A 13933-nucleotide genomic window follows, 5' to 3' on the forward strand; every position below is an offset into this window, starting at 1 on the left:
GGTAAGATGATTCAAGACAGCAGGAGATGGGAAAGCAATGTTTGAAGCTTAAATTGGAAGTCACACTGAGAAGAACTCATCAGAGATCCGAAGTAATTTTGCTCAACTGCAGATGCAACAGGCTACCTCACATGCAAAACATTCTGCTGTCACCTTGTATTTAAAGGCACATCATTGTACTAAATAAGGCCAGAAGAGTAGTAACAGCCTTGTCTTTTCAGATGTTTCAAATACCTCAAACTGAACTGCTGCACACAGATGGAAGTTAAAAATCCCATTTATTTGACTCTACTGCTACAGCTCAACTCTGAAGTCCCCAAGCACGTCAGCTTACTTAAAGACCTATGTATTTTAGTCTTATCCCTACGTTGCAACTTGTTTTGTGCTGTCAGAGTCACACTGCACTAGTTTTGATCTGTTCTTTGCCATAACAATGCATATAAATCCAGTACATGAAAGAGCACATCTGTGGGGAAAAAACAGCTATCCTGTTAGAAATCCCTAAAAATAAACTTACTTGAAATTACTCCTCAAAAGTATGCTCCTTAATTCTAGTTAACTGAGAGAAAACTGTTTTTCCATAAGCTGCTGGTCCTCCCAAACAAATCAATTCCCACACAATTCACAAATATTCCCAACTGGAAATTCCATCAGTCTTAGTGAAAAGCTCTGTGGCACCTTTGTACAAATGCTCAAAATCTTTTGAGCAAAGCATAAGAAATTGCAACTATACTGAAGACATCCCTCCATGCTATGAAATAGCATTTACAGAAATAGTATTTATAGAAAAATAACTCATGTGTATTACTAGTTTCCACTGCAGGCCACAGTTAGTCCAAAAGTAACAACCATGGTTCAATCCCAAGCCTCTCTCCAAGTGTGTGCTCTATCCTCACACAGCACTTAGTAAAAGGGTTATCCCCAGTGTCAAGGATAGAGGCAAATCCATGCAGTAACTTAACTGTTGAAACTTGAAGAAACCCCTTGAAGTCAAACATTTTAATGAGAAACTAGTGTAGGAGGAAATTTCCTGCAGAATCTTACAGCACAGCAATGAGAGGCAAAGCACACATGCAACAATAAACCCTAAAGCAAGGATGCACAAGTACCACAGTGAAATTACGGGGTGGCTCAGAGTGAGGAAGAAAAACAGCAAAGAGAGGAGGAGGTCCCAACATGTTGCAAAAACATCACTGCCAATAAGATGAAACAAAACTTCATTAAGAAAGCAGGCAGCGACTTTAAAGCAGCCACTAACACTGGACAGCAAGATAGAGCTCTAGCAATTCTCTACAGCAGATATGACAGACAGGGTGGTCCAACCCAGCACTAGTAGCAAGCAGGAGACTGGGCGGTGACAGTGCCAGGAAGGGCACCAGACTGTATGAAAGCTGGAGAGAGTAACAAGCCCAAAACATTCTTGGCAGAAGAACTCAGCAAAGAACATTAGGAAGTGTTTTAGACTCCAGCTGGCTATGCTGCTCCCAAAGCAGACACAAAAACCAAAACTTGCTGCTTTGCTCCTCTGAGTCTGTAGGTTAAGACCCACACTTGTACAATTCATCAGGGAGACAGACGAGACCACTTTTTGCTCACCTTTCCACATGCACATCTTCCCAGAACTCTCCCCAAATCCTGACACTACAGCACTTGCTCAGGCAGATTAAACCTTGCAGTGATGTAGCAAGCCTGCCTGCAGTGATGCAGCAGCCATGTGGTTCATATAGCAATGATGGTAACAAACACAGCACAGACCAGCAAGTAACCAAGTTCTGATTTCTTAAAACAGGAGGGCAAGGGAAAAATAGCATGAATGGTCAGATGACTGAGCTTAAACCCCTTATTGAAAACAAAAAGTACTTTTGTAACATGTAAAAGTGCTCTGTATTCTATTGTATCAAATGCAGGAATCACTAGCATTCACTAGATCAGTTTCAGTTTGGAGACCATTAAGATACTGGTATTTTAGTACAGAAGCTATTTCATTTTCAAGGCCTGGTATGTACTACCACTGTCTCAAAAACTGGCAGACAAATAAGCTGTAACAACTACAGCTACATTATTAAGTCTTTATGCAAAATATTGGAGGAAAATTCCAAAGGCTGATTTATTTTCACTGGTTAGTTAAAATTCAGTTGTGCTTTAATAACTGAAAACCAGAAATTGTGTAAAAAGTCAGGTGATGAAAAAAAGTGAATACAAAAGCGAAATGGCAATACAAGAACAAGGGAGGAAAAAACCCGGTAAGATTAAGAATAGCATTTAAATATAAAAATTTATTTAGGTGAAGTCACAAACAGTTTGATATCAATTTACAAACACTTTATGTTATGCATATTATTGGAAATATTGAGAGAGGGAGAGGAGATAATGGCAGCTTTTTCCTGAAACAACTAAAGGCAAACCCTTACCATCACGTGCATTACTGGATCATAGTATTACCTTAACTATACCCCTTAGTATGCAAGGAAAAAGGAGAAGAAAACAAAATACTGAGATGCAGAATGAAAACTGTTAATCAGTGAAAAAGATTTTCATGAACACCAGACTACAAAGGTCTAGTCTGATGGTCAGGATTTTAAGTATTCTACTAGGATGAAAACAAAATTATAACTTAGGTCAATCATTATAATTGAGGAAGAATTTTGTAATGCACAATTGGGCTATCTGGCAATGACAGCAATGGTTAACGCAGAACAATGGAGAGAGGATACTGAGCCTCACAGAATAATTCTGTTGACAACCTGAGTTATTATCCCGAGTGCATGATACTTTTCTGAGTCAAATACACATTTATGTTGCAGATACTCTCAATGAAATGGCAAAAGTAACAGCTGTAACAAGACAAGTTATGATTTATTTTTTTTTAAACAAATATAATACATAGGGTTTTGAAGTGTCCGGTTGTGATCTGCAAAGATCCAGGATTGCACACAAGTTTGGTCAAATGAGAAGGTTTAATCTGCGCATTAAATTGGCTTTTACCTTCATAGTATTTTAGGGCAGGATTCTCCTCCAGGAGAGTGTTCCTGACCTCATTCAACCAGTGTTCAATTTATTCACCTTCCTGAATCTTTGCCCTCTTTGGATAGTCTGTGACAAGTGCTGCGCTGCAGGAATTCCTGTTTTCCAGCAAACTGGCTTGCTCTGCAGGTTTGTAGTCCATTGTTACAATTGCTGATTGGGTAAAATGAATTTCCTACGTCTTCTCTAGCACAGCTTGCAACGCAACAGAAGCAGAGGTAAAAGAATGCACTAGAATACCAGAGCTCCACTTAAACACCAACGGAGTCAGGCTGTTGGCACCAATAAGAAATTCTGTATTTAACAAATCTGCAAATATTTACGATCCAAAGTTATTCAGTTTTATAAATAAACTCACCCACTTAGTCTGACTCCCATCCCAACTGGTCTTCTGTTTTCATGGAGTCTGGGGAAAAAAAGAGAGTTGTCTGAAGTTATACACACAGACATAAATTTGCAGGAATGAATCTCAGCTATCCTACACATGTGCCAATTATCGCACTCCAACTAAAACTAGGATTTCTCACGTTCTTTCCATGTAATGTAAAGTTACAGCTCTTCACCAGTGTCTTAGAAAGGACGGCTGTCTTCAGACACAACATTTTGTATACTTCGACTTAATTTTTACTGTTTAACCATCTGAGGAAATGCAGAATTAAGAGATATAGGCACTAAAATAAATGATGCTGAAATTCAAGGAGTCTTGGACTAAAAGGGGGAATGAAATCCAGTCAGGCTGCCTAACACTATCCCTCAAAACTACAAAAAGAAAATAATTTCAAACCAACAGCCTGGTAAAAAAGGTTTTTGTAGAACACCTCCTCTTCCTCATGACAGCATGAATGTGGAAAAGCTTAGATTCTGTCCAAAGTCTTCAGCCCAGAAAAGGCTATTCTCTCCCTTTTTAACTCTCCAGTTCTTTTGCCCAAGTGAGATACCACATCTTATTTTGCTGAAGTAGTTTTATACAACATAAAGAGAGCTTGCAAGGAGCTGGGGAGATATGGGGAAACACACAAGTCACATCTAAGAAAATATTTCCTTGCTGCGACCTTGCCAATGATAAACTCATGCTTTATCCTAGGCCTCATCTACATTTGACAGCTGCCTAAACCATCATTTCATTTAAGGACATTTTTGAACAGTTATAAGAGACTATATCCTACCAATTAAAAACCGCTCTAATAACAGAAAGTTGGCTGAAACCACAACAATTAATTGCACAAGTTTTACTTTTTCATTGTGCTGCTAAAGTACTACTCATTTTACAAACATCAGACTCTTGATATTTTGCAAGAGTTAAAATAAACATGTTTATTTTTTCTTTACACACTTTCTGGGGGAAAAATACATCAATGCTACTGATAAAAATCAACTAGGAAATTTCCATGGAATCAAACAGGATTGAGACCCCTGATGCCTCAGCAGACAACCAAGCAAAGCTCAGCACTGACAGACCAGCTGCTGTGGAAGAAGCTACAGGAGTGGTTAACATGACAAGCTGAAGGTCCAGTCTCAGATGAGATGAAAGCTATAAGCCATTACCCATCTGGTGCTCACATAAGATCTGTAGGAAAACAAGGACTGAGCTGTTCACCTTGAGAATAGAGAAATGTAAACAGACATATCAGAAAAAGTTGCAGAACACAGAGCATCGACCACAGAAGGCGCAAGGCCAACAGGCCTGGGTTTATTTATCTTACTGCATGGTGTTTGCTCCCTTTCTTTGTCACAGGTTGGCCTAGAGAAGTTACTTTTGATAGGTACCAAAGGCAAGACTTGGTGTGATACACCAAGCACTTTCAGATGCTTTGAAAAGGGACCAGGCTAACATGAGTCAAAGAACTTAGTCCCTCTGTGCTGGCAATCCCAAGCAAGCACAGCATCTGATAAAGCAACAAAAATTCTTCTGGAAGGCAAAAGTTCTTTCTATAGTTGTAAAAAAAAAGTGGTTACAAATAAACATAGCCAATATAACAGAATCTCTCTGTCACCATTCAGCTGGTATGAAACTCAACATTCAGCATTTTCTGAGCTGGGGATTTGGCAGACTTCAGTCACCAGTTTAAGAGAAGCAGCACAACTGCTAATATGGACAGGCAGCCCGCAGTAGCTATGGAGCTCAGCATCATACCTCAGGCAGGAGAAAGGGTAAACCTGCTGGCATCCACCACAGGTTATACCAGCTCATACAGTGATGCCTGTACTGAATGCAAACCAAGCACACAAAATCCTCCCTACTTCTCCTAATCGCACATCTTTTCCCAAAAAACAGGCTCTAACTTGTGGATTAAATCTAGTGAGCCCCAAAACAGGTTTCATCTTCAAATCAGGGTGAAATTGCACACTGTGGCCATTCTTATTGAAGTTTATCTTTATTCATACCAATTTTTTGCCATCCCATGCTGCCTGCAACTGCCCACATGCTCCCATAGTAACAGGAGAGTCTGTACTCTTTGCCTTACATACAGATAACTGTATTGCTAAGAAAGTTAGTTTTTTAAAGACAACTCAGAGGAAAAGAACAAAACCACATAAAATCTTTCTTTTAATGTCTTCAGGAAAATGCAAAAACACACCAGAAGAAGGAATTAGTGGGGTTCCTATTTTCTGGTGGCTGGAGCAATAAATGCTCAAACATTTGCTCAGAGCATCCATCCACGTGCACACCTCTCACAGTGGCCAGCTGGACACCCAGAATACCGTGTCCCTATGGTCAACACGAGCAAAGGGTCAGTGCCATGAGACGAGAGCTGCCGACCAACACAAGGACACCCCAACTGCCCCTTTCTCCTCTTCCCATCCGAGGGAGCACCATGCCCAGCCAGCGGAGCAGAGAAACACGAGGCCGTCGGCCCATCACACCTGGCTTTCCTCCTCCTGCTTGGGGCTCTGGCCCGGCGGTGGCGGCTGGGCCGGCGAGGCCTGTCTCTCGCTCTCAGCACGCGGGCGCCTGGGGACAAGCGACTTGAGGGGCGCCATCCACTTCATCCACAGGTCCAAGTCGACGTCGCCCCAGGGCAGCGAGGGGTTCTTGGCCGCCCGCCGCCGGAAGTCCTCATCGTAGTTCATCCAGGAGGTGCCCCCGTAGGTGGCGTGCAGCTTGCGGATGGTGTCCAGGTACTTGAACATGGCTCCGCAGCGCGCCGGGTGCTTCTCGCACAGCACGCTGGCGTACACCAGGAAGGCCGAGACCCACTGGTCCAGCGTGTCCCCCGGGCGCGGGCCGTGCTCGGGGGCCAGCTCTGTGTGGAGCAAGGAAAACAGGTCAATGAACTCCCCCCGCCAGATCCGCTCCTTGGTGGCCTTGGCCAGCTTGTAGCCAAGCGGCCGCCGCAGCCCCACGTAGGGGGTGGCCGCTGCCTCGGCCTCGCCCTGCCCCGCCGCTGCCGCCGCCGGAGCCGGAGCCGGGGCTGGAACCGGGGCCGGGGCCGGGGCCCCGGCCGCGCCGCTCGCCGCTGCCGCCTCGGCGCAGGGGCTGGCAGCAGCCGCCGCCGCCGCCGCCGCCCCCAGCGCGGCCTGGCGCTCCAGCCAGCGCGGGTTCACGTAGACGGTCCGCAGGCGCGGCGCGGCCCCGGCAGCCGCCGCCGCCCGCGCCGAGCCCTCGGCGCCGGGCTGAAGGCGCAGCACGGCCAGGGCGGCGGGCGCGCCGGCGGGCAGATCGCTGCCGTCCCGCCGCGGGGCCGGCTGGGCCGCCGCCGGCACCTGCAGCAGCGACGGCGCCGCCCAGGGCGGGGAGCCGCCCCTAGGCCCGGCCGCCGCCGCCAGCGCCTCTAGGCCCGGGAGGCCGAGCCGCGAGCCGGGCGCTACCGCGCCGAGCACCCATCGGGTCTCGGCGATCCCGGCGCGGTCCCGGGGGCTCCGCGACCTCCCCTCCTCGCGGCGGCCGGCGAGCGCCGTCCCCAGCGTTAGAGGGGCCGCGGCTCCGGCCCGGCGGCGGCGGCGGCTCCGCCGCCTCCCACGTGGCATCGGCACGGCGGCTCCGGGCGGCGCGCGCGGCGGGGGCGGGGCCGGAGCCCGAATCCCCGCCCCCCGCCGGCCCCGGCCCCGCCCCCCGCGGTTCAGCAATCCCGGGACGTTCCGTGGGTTTTCCGTGTGCCGCTGAAATGCCGGGGTGGAAGCACGGAGAGCCTAATACTCTCTCTCGCTCTCTCTCTCGCTCTCTCTCTCCAAAAATAACCCCCGATACCGGTGTATATAGATTCATGCTCTATACATATATGTATATCTAAACATACATGTATATCTATACATATATGTATACCTAAACGTACCTATGTATATACGTATATACACACACATTTATAAATATGTACATCACATTTAGTTATATATGCGATGTATCTATTGACTTGCTCGCTGTATACATAACTTCTGTAAGGATATGTAGTAGGTGCCCCGATGTCATTATTATTGCTTCAGTATAGCGAATGTTTTGGGGAGTAATGGCATTACATTACTTCTCCCTTCCAGTATAAATAAGCCTCTTTTTCTCTTTACAGAAAATGGCTTTTTTAAAAATTTCTTTTTTTTGGGTTCTGTCACACAAATTCAGCTTTCCTAGCTAAGTACTGAGTAGGTCACCAGTGGGGTGAAGGTTGAACCCCACTAGAGTAAAAGCTGGGTGCTGGCTCCTTATGTGGACTTATGCACCTCACTTCACAGCTGCTTCCACAAACACTTCTGTAGCACTCTTTCTTCTGGAGGAGCAGCCTTGAATGCTGTGCTGAAATGTTCAGAGATCAATTCCACTGCAATAAAGACAAAAGTTCTGTTAAAAAAACAAAAAACAAAAAACAGTTCTTTCATTTTCACAGGACGACTGCAAGAGATACATTTTAGATAAAAGTCTTTTTGTCCAAAAAAAATCAAATCCCAGGAATGTCAAAGTTAGGAATTTTTCTGTAAGAAAAAAAGTAAGGTAAAAGAGTGGCTTTGGGTTGTTTTTTTTTTTTTTTAATGCGTAATACATTCTAAAGAAATAATTAGAGTAACAAAAGTTACTATTTTCCAAATCACCCGTATTTTCAGGGATTTTTCAGAAGTCTGAACAAAACAGGCTTTATTTAATTCTTGAGATGAATACACTCTCATTTTGATAAAAAAATATTTTTTTAAAATTCAACCAAAACAGGTGACTCCTTCCAATTTCAGTTTAATGGGGCATTAATAAAACCAGACATTGTTAAAATAAAAATAAGACCATAATTTCTCTAAAACTTACGCATGTAACACATTTGTTATTAAGTCAGGTTATAGGCAAATGCCTGTAGACACAAAGGCAAATACCTATATGCCTTCAGACACAAAGTCTCTGAAAATTTTCTGAAGGTTAAGGTTTTCTTGACTTTGCTTCAAAATTCATATTTGTTTAGAACCAGAAGGTGATTCAAGTTGGAGGGATCCTCAAGAGTTCTATACTCCAACCTCCTAGTCACAGAAGGGCAGAAACTAAGACATGATTGCTTAGTGCTTTCTTCAGTTAGATCTTGAAAACCATCAGTGATAGGGATTCCTCAACCTGTTCCAGTACTGATGATTACTCTTGGTAATCACATTACCCTTCCAGTCACATTTTTCTCCTTTATGTGCCCAGAAATGGCTTCCAAGTGAACTTGCTTTTGTGATTTTCCTGAAGTGAAGCCACTGTAGTAGCTTGGGTAGTCCTTGCTCTTTTTGAAGACAGGTGCAACATTTAGCCTTTTCCAAGCCATTAGGTACTTCTCCAAATTTTGATGGCCTTTCAAATATAAAAAGTGGCCTTCCAGTGACATCGTCCAGCTCTTTGAGCACCCTCAGATTCATCCCCGCTGGTTCCTGAGACTTGATTGGGCTGTGTTTTTGTACTGTGCTTGTACCATGCCCACTAAGAGCTCAAGCCTATTTCAGGATGATGATGCCAGGTCTCACAATAATGCAGTTCATAGTGATAATGAACAGAAACTTCAAAAATAATCAGTAAGTTGCTGTTTCCCCTGAAAGATGCAAACAGCAGCTAAGACCAGTAGCTGAGTTGTCTACATGGAGCATCTCTACACATATGATGCATTTACTCTTTGAATTGCAGCTCTGATCCTCCAGGTCTCTGTCTCATGAAAACTATAATTTTTCATGGAGTCTTTCATGAAGAAAGCCATCTGGGCAATAAGTAATACCTGGACTGAGGCAGGTGGAAATAAGAATGCTTTGCCTCCACTTCATTTAGAGTTGCTACTTGTGACGTATGCACCTAACTATGCACTTATCTGATTGTTTTGGTCTCCTTTCACAGTGTAAGGATCTGAATTGGAAACTTGGGGGTTTGCCTGCTGGCAGCTGGCTGTGCCCTAGAGTATCAGCCCTTCAAAGTGGGCAGTGCACCTCACAGAGAGTGGTGGGAACTGTTCCTGGTGAATTTTTGAGGCAAATGTGATTGTCCTCTCTACTCCTCATGTGATGAGTTCCTTACAGCTCTGAATTTCCCTCTCTGCCTTTTTCCTCATGTCTTCCTGTCACTTTATGTTCGCATGATGTTTGTAAAGGACAAAAAGAGCAAATACTTGGAGCCACACGTATGTATATTTGTATTGCAGATGTGTCTCTCAACTGAATTGCTAGAATAGGCTCAGAACTGCAGAAACAAATGCAGTTTGTTTTATGCTTCAGACCTTCTTTTTAGTCTCAAGCATGAGACCTCATTGAAGGCATTAATGAGGAGGCAAAATGAAATGAAGCTTTAAACAGAAACAGCTGCAACCTTAGCTGTGGAGGAACTTGGAATTAGGCAATAGGACAGTTTATGAAAATAAGAGGGGAAAGCTACTTTGCAGACAAAATTAAAAAAAAAATCTCATTTGGAAATATTACCTAAAAGCAGAACACCTCCCTTGGAAAATGGATGTACTTGTGTGCTGTTGCTATTTATGAACCTTAAACAAAACCACAGAGGAGAGAACTGTCTACTCTATTGATGAAACCAGAAAGTGCTGCCATAGAGCATTTACCTGCATTGGCTCCAGGAGCCCATAAAGAACAACACAACCCTGCACTACAGATTGAGGAGAAAAACCCACTTTTTTTTTTTTCCTCCAAAATAGCCAGTCTTTTTCTAGGCAAATTTTCTAAGAGCTGCCTGCAACAGTTTTGGGGACACTGGAGGGTTTGTGGAGCTGGTGGGTTTTCAAGTCAAAAGAAGGATGCATAGGCCCCATGGAATCAGGAGTCTAACTATGAGTTCATCTGAGCCTGGGGAGGTTCACCACTTGCACAGGAGTTATCCTTGGGCATCTTCCACTTACTCCATAAATAAAAGCATAGGTCAGGAAGAAAAACAGGATTTGGTGTTGTGTGTTTTGCTTTCCAACTCGAAAAATGTAGTGGCTGTAGCATTCGCTGACACAATAGCAACAGAACCGAACCCATCCATGAAGCTAAAGGTTACTTAATACAGTTAAAACACTAAGTAAATGATGGTGTTGGAGATCCAGAAAGAACCCGACAGGCATGGCTGCTGAACTCCCCCAGGGAGGGGAGGAGGATTCTTTAATATTCCCAGCTAGGAGAAGAGGCAGGAGTCGGATTCTGCAGCTGAGGGGCTGCTTCCTTCACTCCAGGTGAGGAAGGAGCTGGCTGCCTTCATGGGGCTGCATGGCGTTGGTCCCTCTCTGTGCATTCTGTTTCTACATTTCTTTACAATTTTGCTTCCCCCAAGTTTGTTCTGTCTCTCTGGTAAATGTTTCCTTGCCTATGCTAGGAGTGGTAACAGAGAAAGTCTCAATGGAAGATAAACATGTTCAGTTACTTGTCCTGAGGAGGCTTAGCTTCACTGGTCCCACTCCTTTCCTTTTCTGTGGCCGTGAGGTACTCAGCAGACGAGTTATAGGTCTCGGTGACCCATGCTGCCTGTGGGCCTCACGTCCATGTGCCCTCAAAGTAGGTATTTCAGAGGATGGTAAGAGAGACGTGGGCCAGAACACAGTTTCAAGTCGAGCTCCGTTGAAGACCCTGTCCCGTGTGCTGCACAACGTGAGTATCCTGTTTATTGCTGGAAGTTTTTTCTGGAGACATCATCTCTGCCCGACACAGCTGCGGCGGACGGCGGTTCCATAAGCAGCAGCCGGGGCCGGAGTGGGACACGGTGCAGGGCTCGGAAGGGTCAGACCGAGGCTTGGCTGCACCTCGGGACCGATCGTTCCGGAGAACAGCTGTCCGCCACTCCTCGATCCCTCCCCAAAACGCAACTGCACCGTCCCAGAGCGGCAGCGCTCGGGACCCGCAGTGCCGGTGCCCGCGCAGCCCGGCGGGGCTGCCTCCCCCGCGCCCCCGACCTGGGCGTCCCGCGGCGACAGCGAGGTGCAGGCGACACCGGGAACGGCTCTTCCCGCCCCGTGCGGGGAGGCGGACGGGCCCTGCCACCGCTGGACCCGACCGGGTGTGTGTGTGCGGGGCGGCCCGCGACACCCCTGCGCATCGCGGCCGAGGGGGGAGTGACTCTGGCAGCCTGCGGCGAGCCCAGATAAAAGCTCCGCTGCTGCCGTTTTCCCTCCCCTTTTCTCTCGTAACTTTTTTTTTTTTTTTTTTTTTTTTTTTCCTCCCTCTCCCTCCCAGCAAAGTGACCGCGCCGGCGGCAGCCCCGGAGCAGCCCCAGCGCCGGACGCCGCCATGAGCCCCGCGGTGCCGCCGTCGGGCCGCGCTGCCGGGGGCTGAGCCCGGCCGTGGGGGACGCCCCGAGGGCCGCTCCGCGCCGCCCTGGCGGGGGCTGGAGGCAGAGGCAGCGAGAGCCCAGGCAGGACCCCCGGCCGCCCCGCCGTGCCCGGGGCAGCGCCCGCCGCGATGTCGGCGCAGAGCCTGCTGAGCAGCGTCTTCTCCTGCTCCTCCCCGGCCGCCGCCGCCCCCGCCGCCGCCAAGAGCCTCTCCAAGCGGAGGCTCCGCCAGACGCGCAGCCTCGACCCCGCCATCATCGGCGGCGGCCGGGAGGACGGCGAGGGCGCGGGGCGGGCGCCGCGGGCGCGGGCCGCCGGCAGCCCCCCGGGGGAGCGCCGCGGTCCTCGGGGCGCCCCGCCGCCCCACGGCGCCTCCTTCTCCACCCCCTGCACCCCACTGGAGCGGTCGCCGCCGGGCAGTGCTCTCTTTGACGACGAGAGCCTCCGCGGGAAGCGGAGTCCCGGCTGCGAGCTGCCCTTCCTGGCGCGCACCCCCTCGGCCCTGGCGCTGAGCGGCACCGCCAGCCCCGCCAACAGCATCTTCTCCTCGCCACGGCGCTGGCTGCAGCAAAGGAAGGGGCAACTCTCGCCGCCCGAACCTCGCCCCGCCGCCTACGTCGTGTGGAAATCCGAGGTAGGCACGCCCGCCCCCGGGGGATGGGCACCCGCCGCGCCGCCCTCGCCCCCGTCCCCGTCTTTCGCCGCCCGCCCGCCCGCCCCGGCGGGGCTGCCCCGCGGGGCTCCAGCAGCGCCCACCCAGTGGTGGGTACACGGCTCGGCGAGACCCCGTGCGTGTGCGCCCCGGCCGGCGGAGCCGTCGAGGCCGCCGTGGGTGTTGGTGCCGGGAGCTGGCATCTGCGGCGCTGCAGGGTCGGATATTTGAGGTTCCCTCGACGGCTTCCATGTGTAGCTGTCCCAGGCCTGTAAAACCTTCCCCTCCCAGTTTCACACCTCTTAAACTGAAGCATGTGATGCCTTCTAACAAGATAGAGAAATTATTTTTAATAACCCCGTGAGCTGTGATTTATTTGAAAATGCACGTGTCAGAACCACATGAAGAGCAATTGTATTCCAAGACAAATCCAACTTTGCAATGCAAATATTTATTCATTTAACTTGGATGTCATCTATGTAGGGCTGCAGATACCATACCATGTGGATGAATGTTTTCAAAAAATGTGGTATTGTTTCCTGGTAGCAATTGCTCATCGAGTTGGTTATGCTGAGCCCTTTGTAGCAGAAGAAGAAGGAATTTTTTTGTTTTGAGAAATTCTCCATCCTGTTCACGGTGATGAGGTTTCCCACTTAACTGTTTAGTAGTGCCTTCTGGAGGACTGGGATCAGAAAGCAGCATTTCCACTTCCATTTCAGATGAACTTATTATAAATAGTTGGTAATAATTAGATGCATCAATAAAACAGCCCCATTATTGTAGTGGGATGTGGAAGTCCTTGTAAAATGGTTACCTTACACAGCAATATTAGATCAAAGCCAAACTGGGCATCATGATAGCACAAGATTACAAAATGTAGTTTTCATGGGCAAAGGCTGCATCTTACCCTGGGCTCCCGTATCTCCCCGGTTGCTTGGAGTATAAAAGTTGTTAATGTCTGCCGGTTGGGATGGAGTGTCAACATGTGAGTTGCAACTTCAGGCATGATGCTGGCTAATGTTGAAAGAGGTGGTGAAGTATCTTAGCAGTTTAAAAAAAAGGATTATTATGAAGTTTGTAATCAGAAGTTACTCTAAGCAATATTTCATCTTGATACTTGAATTTTAAGATGGTTAGAAATTCATGGTGTCAAAGAACTTTGTGGGATTTGTAGCATCAGTGAACAGTGAGAAAATAAGTGATCACACTAATTAAGGATAAAAACCTCCAGTAGACAATGAGATAATAGGTGATCACCCTAATTAAGGATACGTTTGCTGCTTATCCATTTATGATGTTATAAGGTCTATCAACAAGTATAACATAGGATTTCCTGTGCAGAGTTTCCTGACTGAATCCAAGACTCACAGCATGGCTTCTGATACGTAAATCTAAGCAGGTCTTCCTTTTTCCATTGAATCTATGGTGGTGGACACTTGGGGCAATTTTTTCAGGTCTGGTGTGTGTCAAAACACACAGCACAGCACATCTTGAGACTGCATATTGCAAAGTACTGGGTTCTTTCTTAATTTAGTGTGTGTCTAGCATTTTAAAATAGTCAACCCTTTTTTTTCTG

The 13933-nt window shown here is 47.4% G+C and overlaps 2 protein-coding genes across 2 annotated transcripts in view; one reads left to right on the forward strand and one right to left on the reverse strand.

Moving 5' to 3' along the window:
* Nucleotides 1-2256: 2256 nt before the first annotated feature.
* Nucleotides 2257-6993, reverse strand: LOC128821810 (uncharacterized). The gene is made up of 3 exons (XM_054003131.1): nucleotides 5890-6993; nucleotides 3383-3430; nucleotides 2257-3296 (listed from the first exon to the last, which is right to left on the reverse strand). The coding sequence occupies exons 1-2, from the start codon at nucleotides 6991-6993 to the stop codon at nucleotides 3422-3424; spliced, it is 1113 nt and encodes a 370-aa protein (XP_053859106.1). The 3' UTR covers nucleotides 2257-3296; nucleotides 3383-3421.
* A 4702-nt stretch (nucleotides 6994-11695) lies between these two features.
* Nucleotides 11696-13933, forward strand: part of ARHGAP6 (Rho GTPase activating protein 6) — a 311533-nt gene continuing 309295 nt past the window's right edge. The window contains exon 1 of the mRNA XM_053970054.1: nucleotides 11696-12339. Coding sequence (XP_053826029.1) covers nucleotides 11836-12339 — 504 coding nt within the window. The 5' untranslated portion in view covers nucleotides 11696-11835. The remainder of the gene's footprint in view (nucleotides 12340-13933) is intronic.

The sequence above is a fragment of the Vidua macroura genome, chromosome 2 (genome assembly GCF_024509145.1).
Source record: "Vidua macroura isolate BioBank_ID:100142 chromosome 2, ASM2450914v1, whole genome shotgun sequence".
In the NCBI taxonomy this organism is placed as follows: domain Eukaryota; kingdom Metazoa; phylum Chordata; class Aves; order Passeriformes; family Viduidae; genus Vidua; species Vidua macroura.

Excerpts from the sequence above, each read along its gene's own strand:
- LOC128821810 (XM_054003131.1), bottom strand. The coding sequence starts at position 6,993 with ATGCCACGTGGGAGGCGGCGGAGCCGCCGCCGCCGCCGGGCCGGAGCC.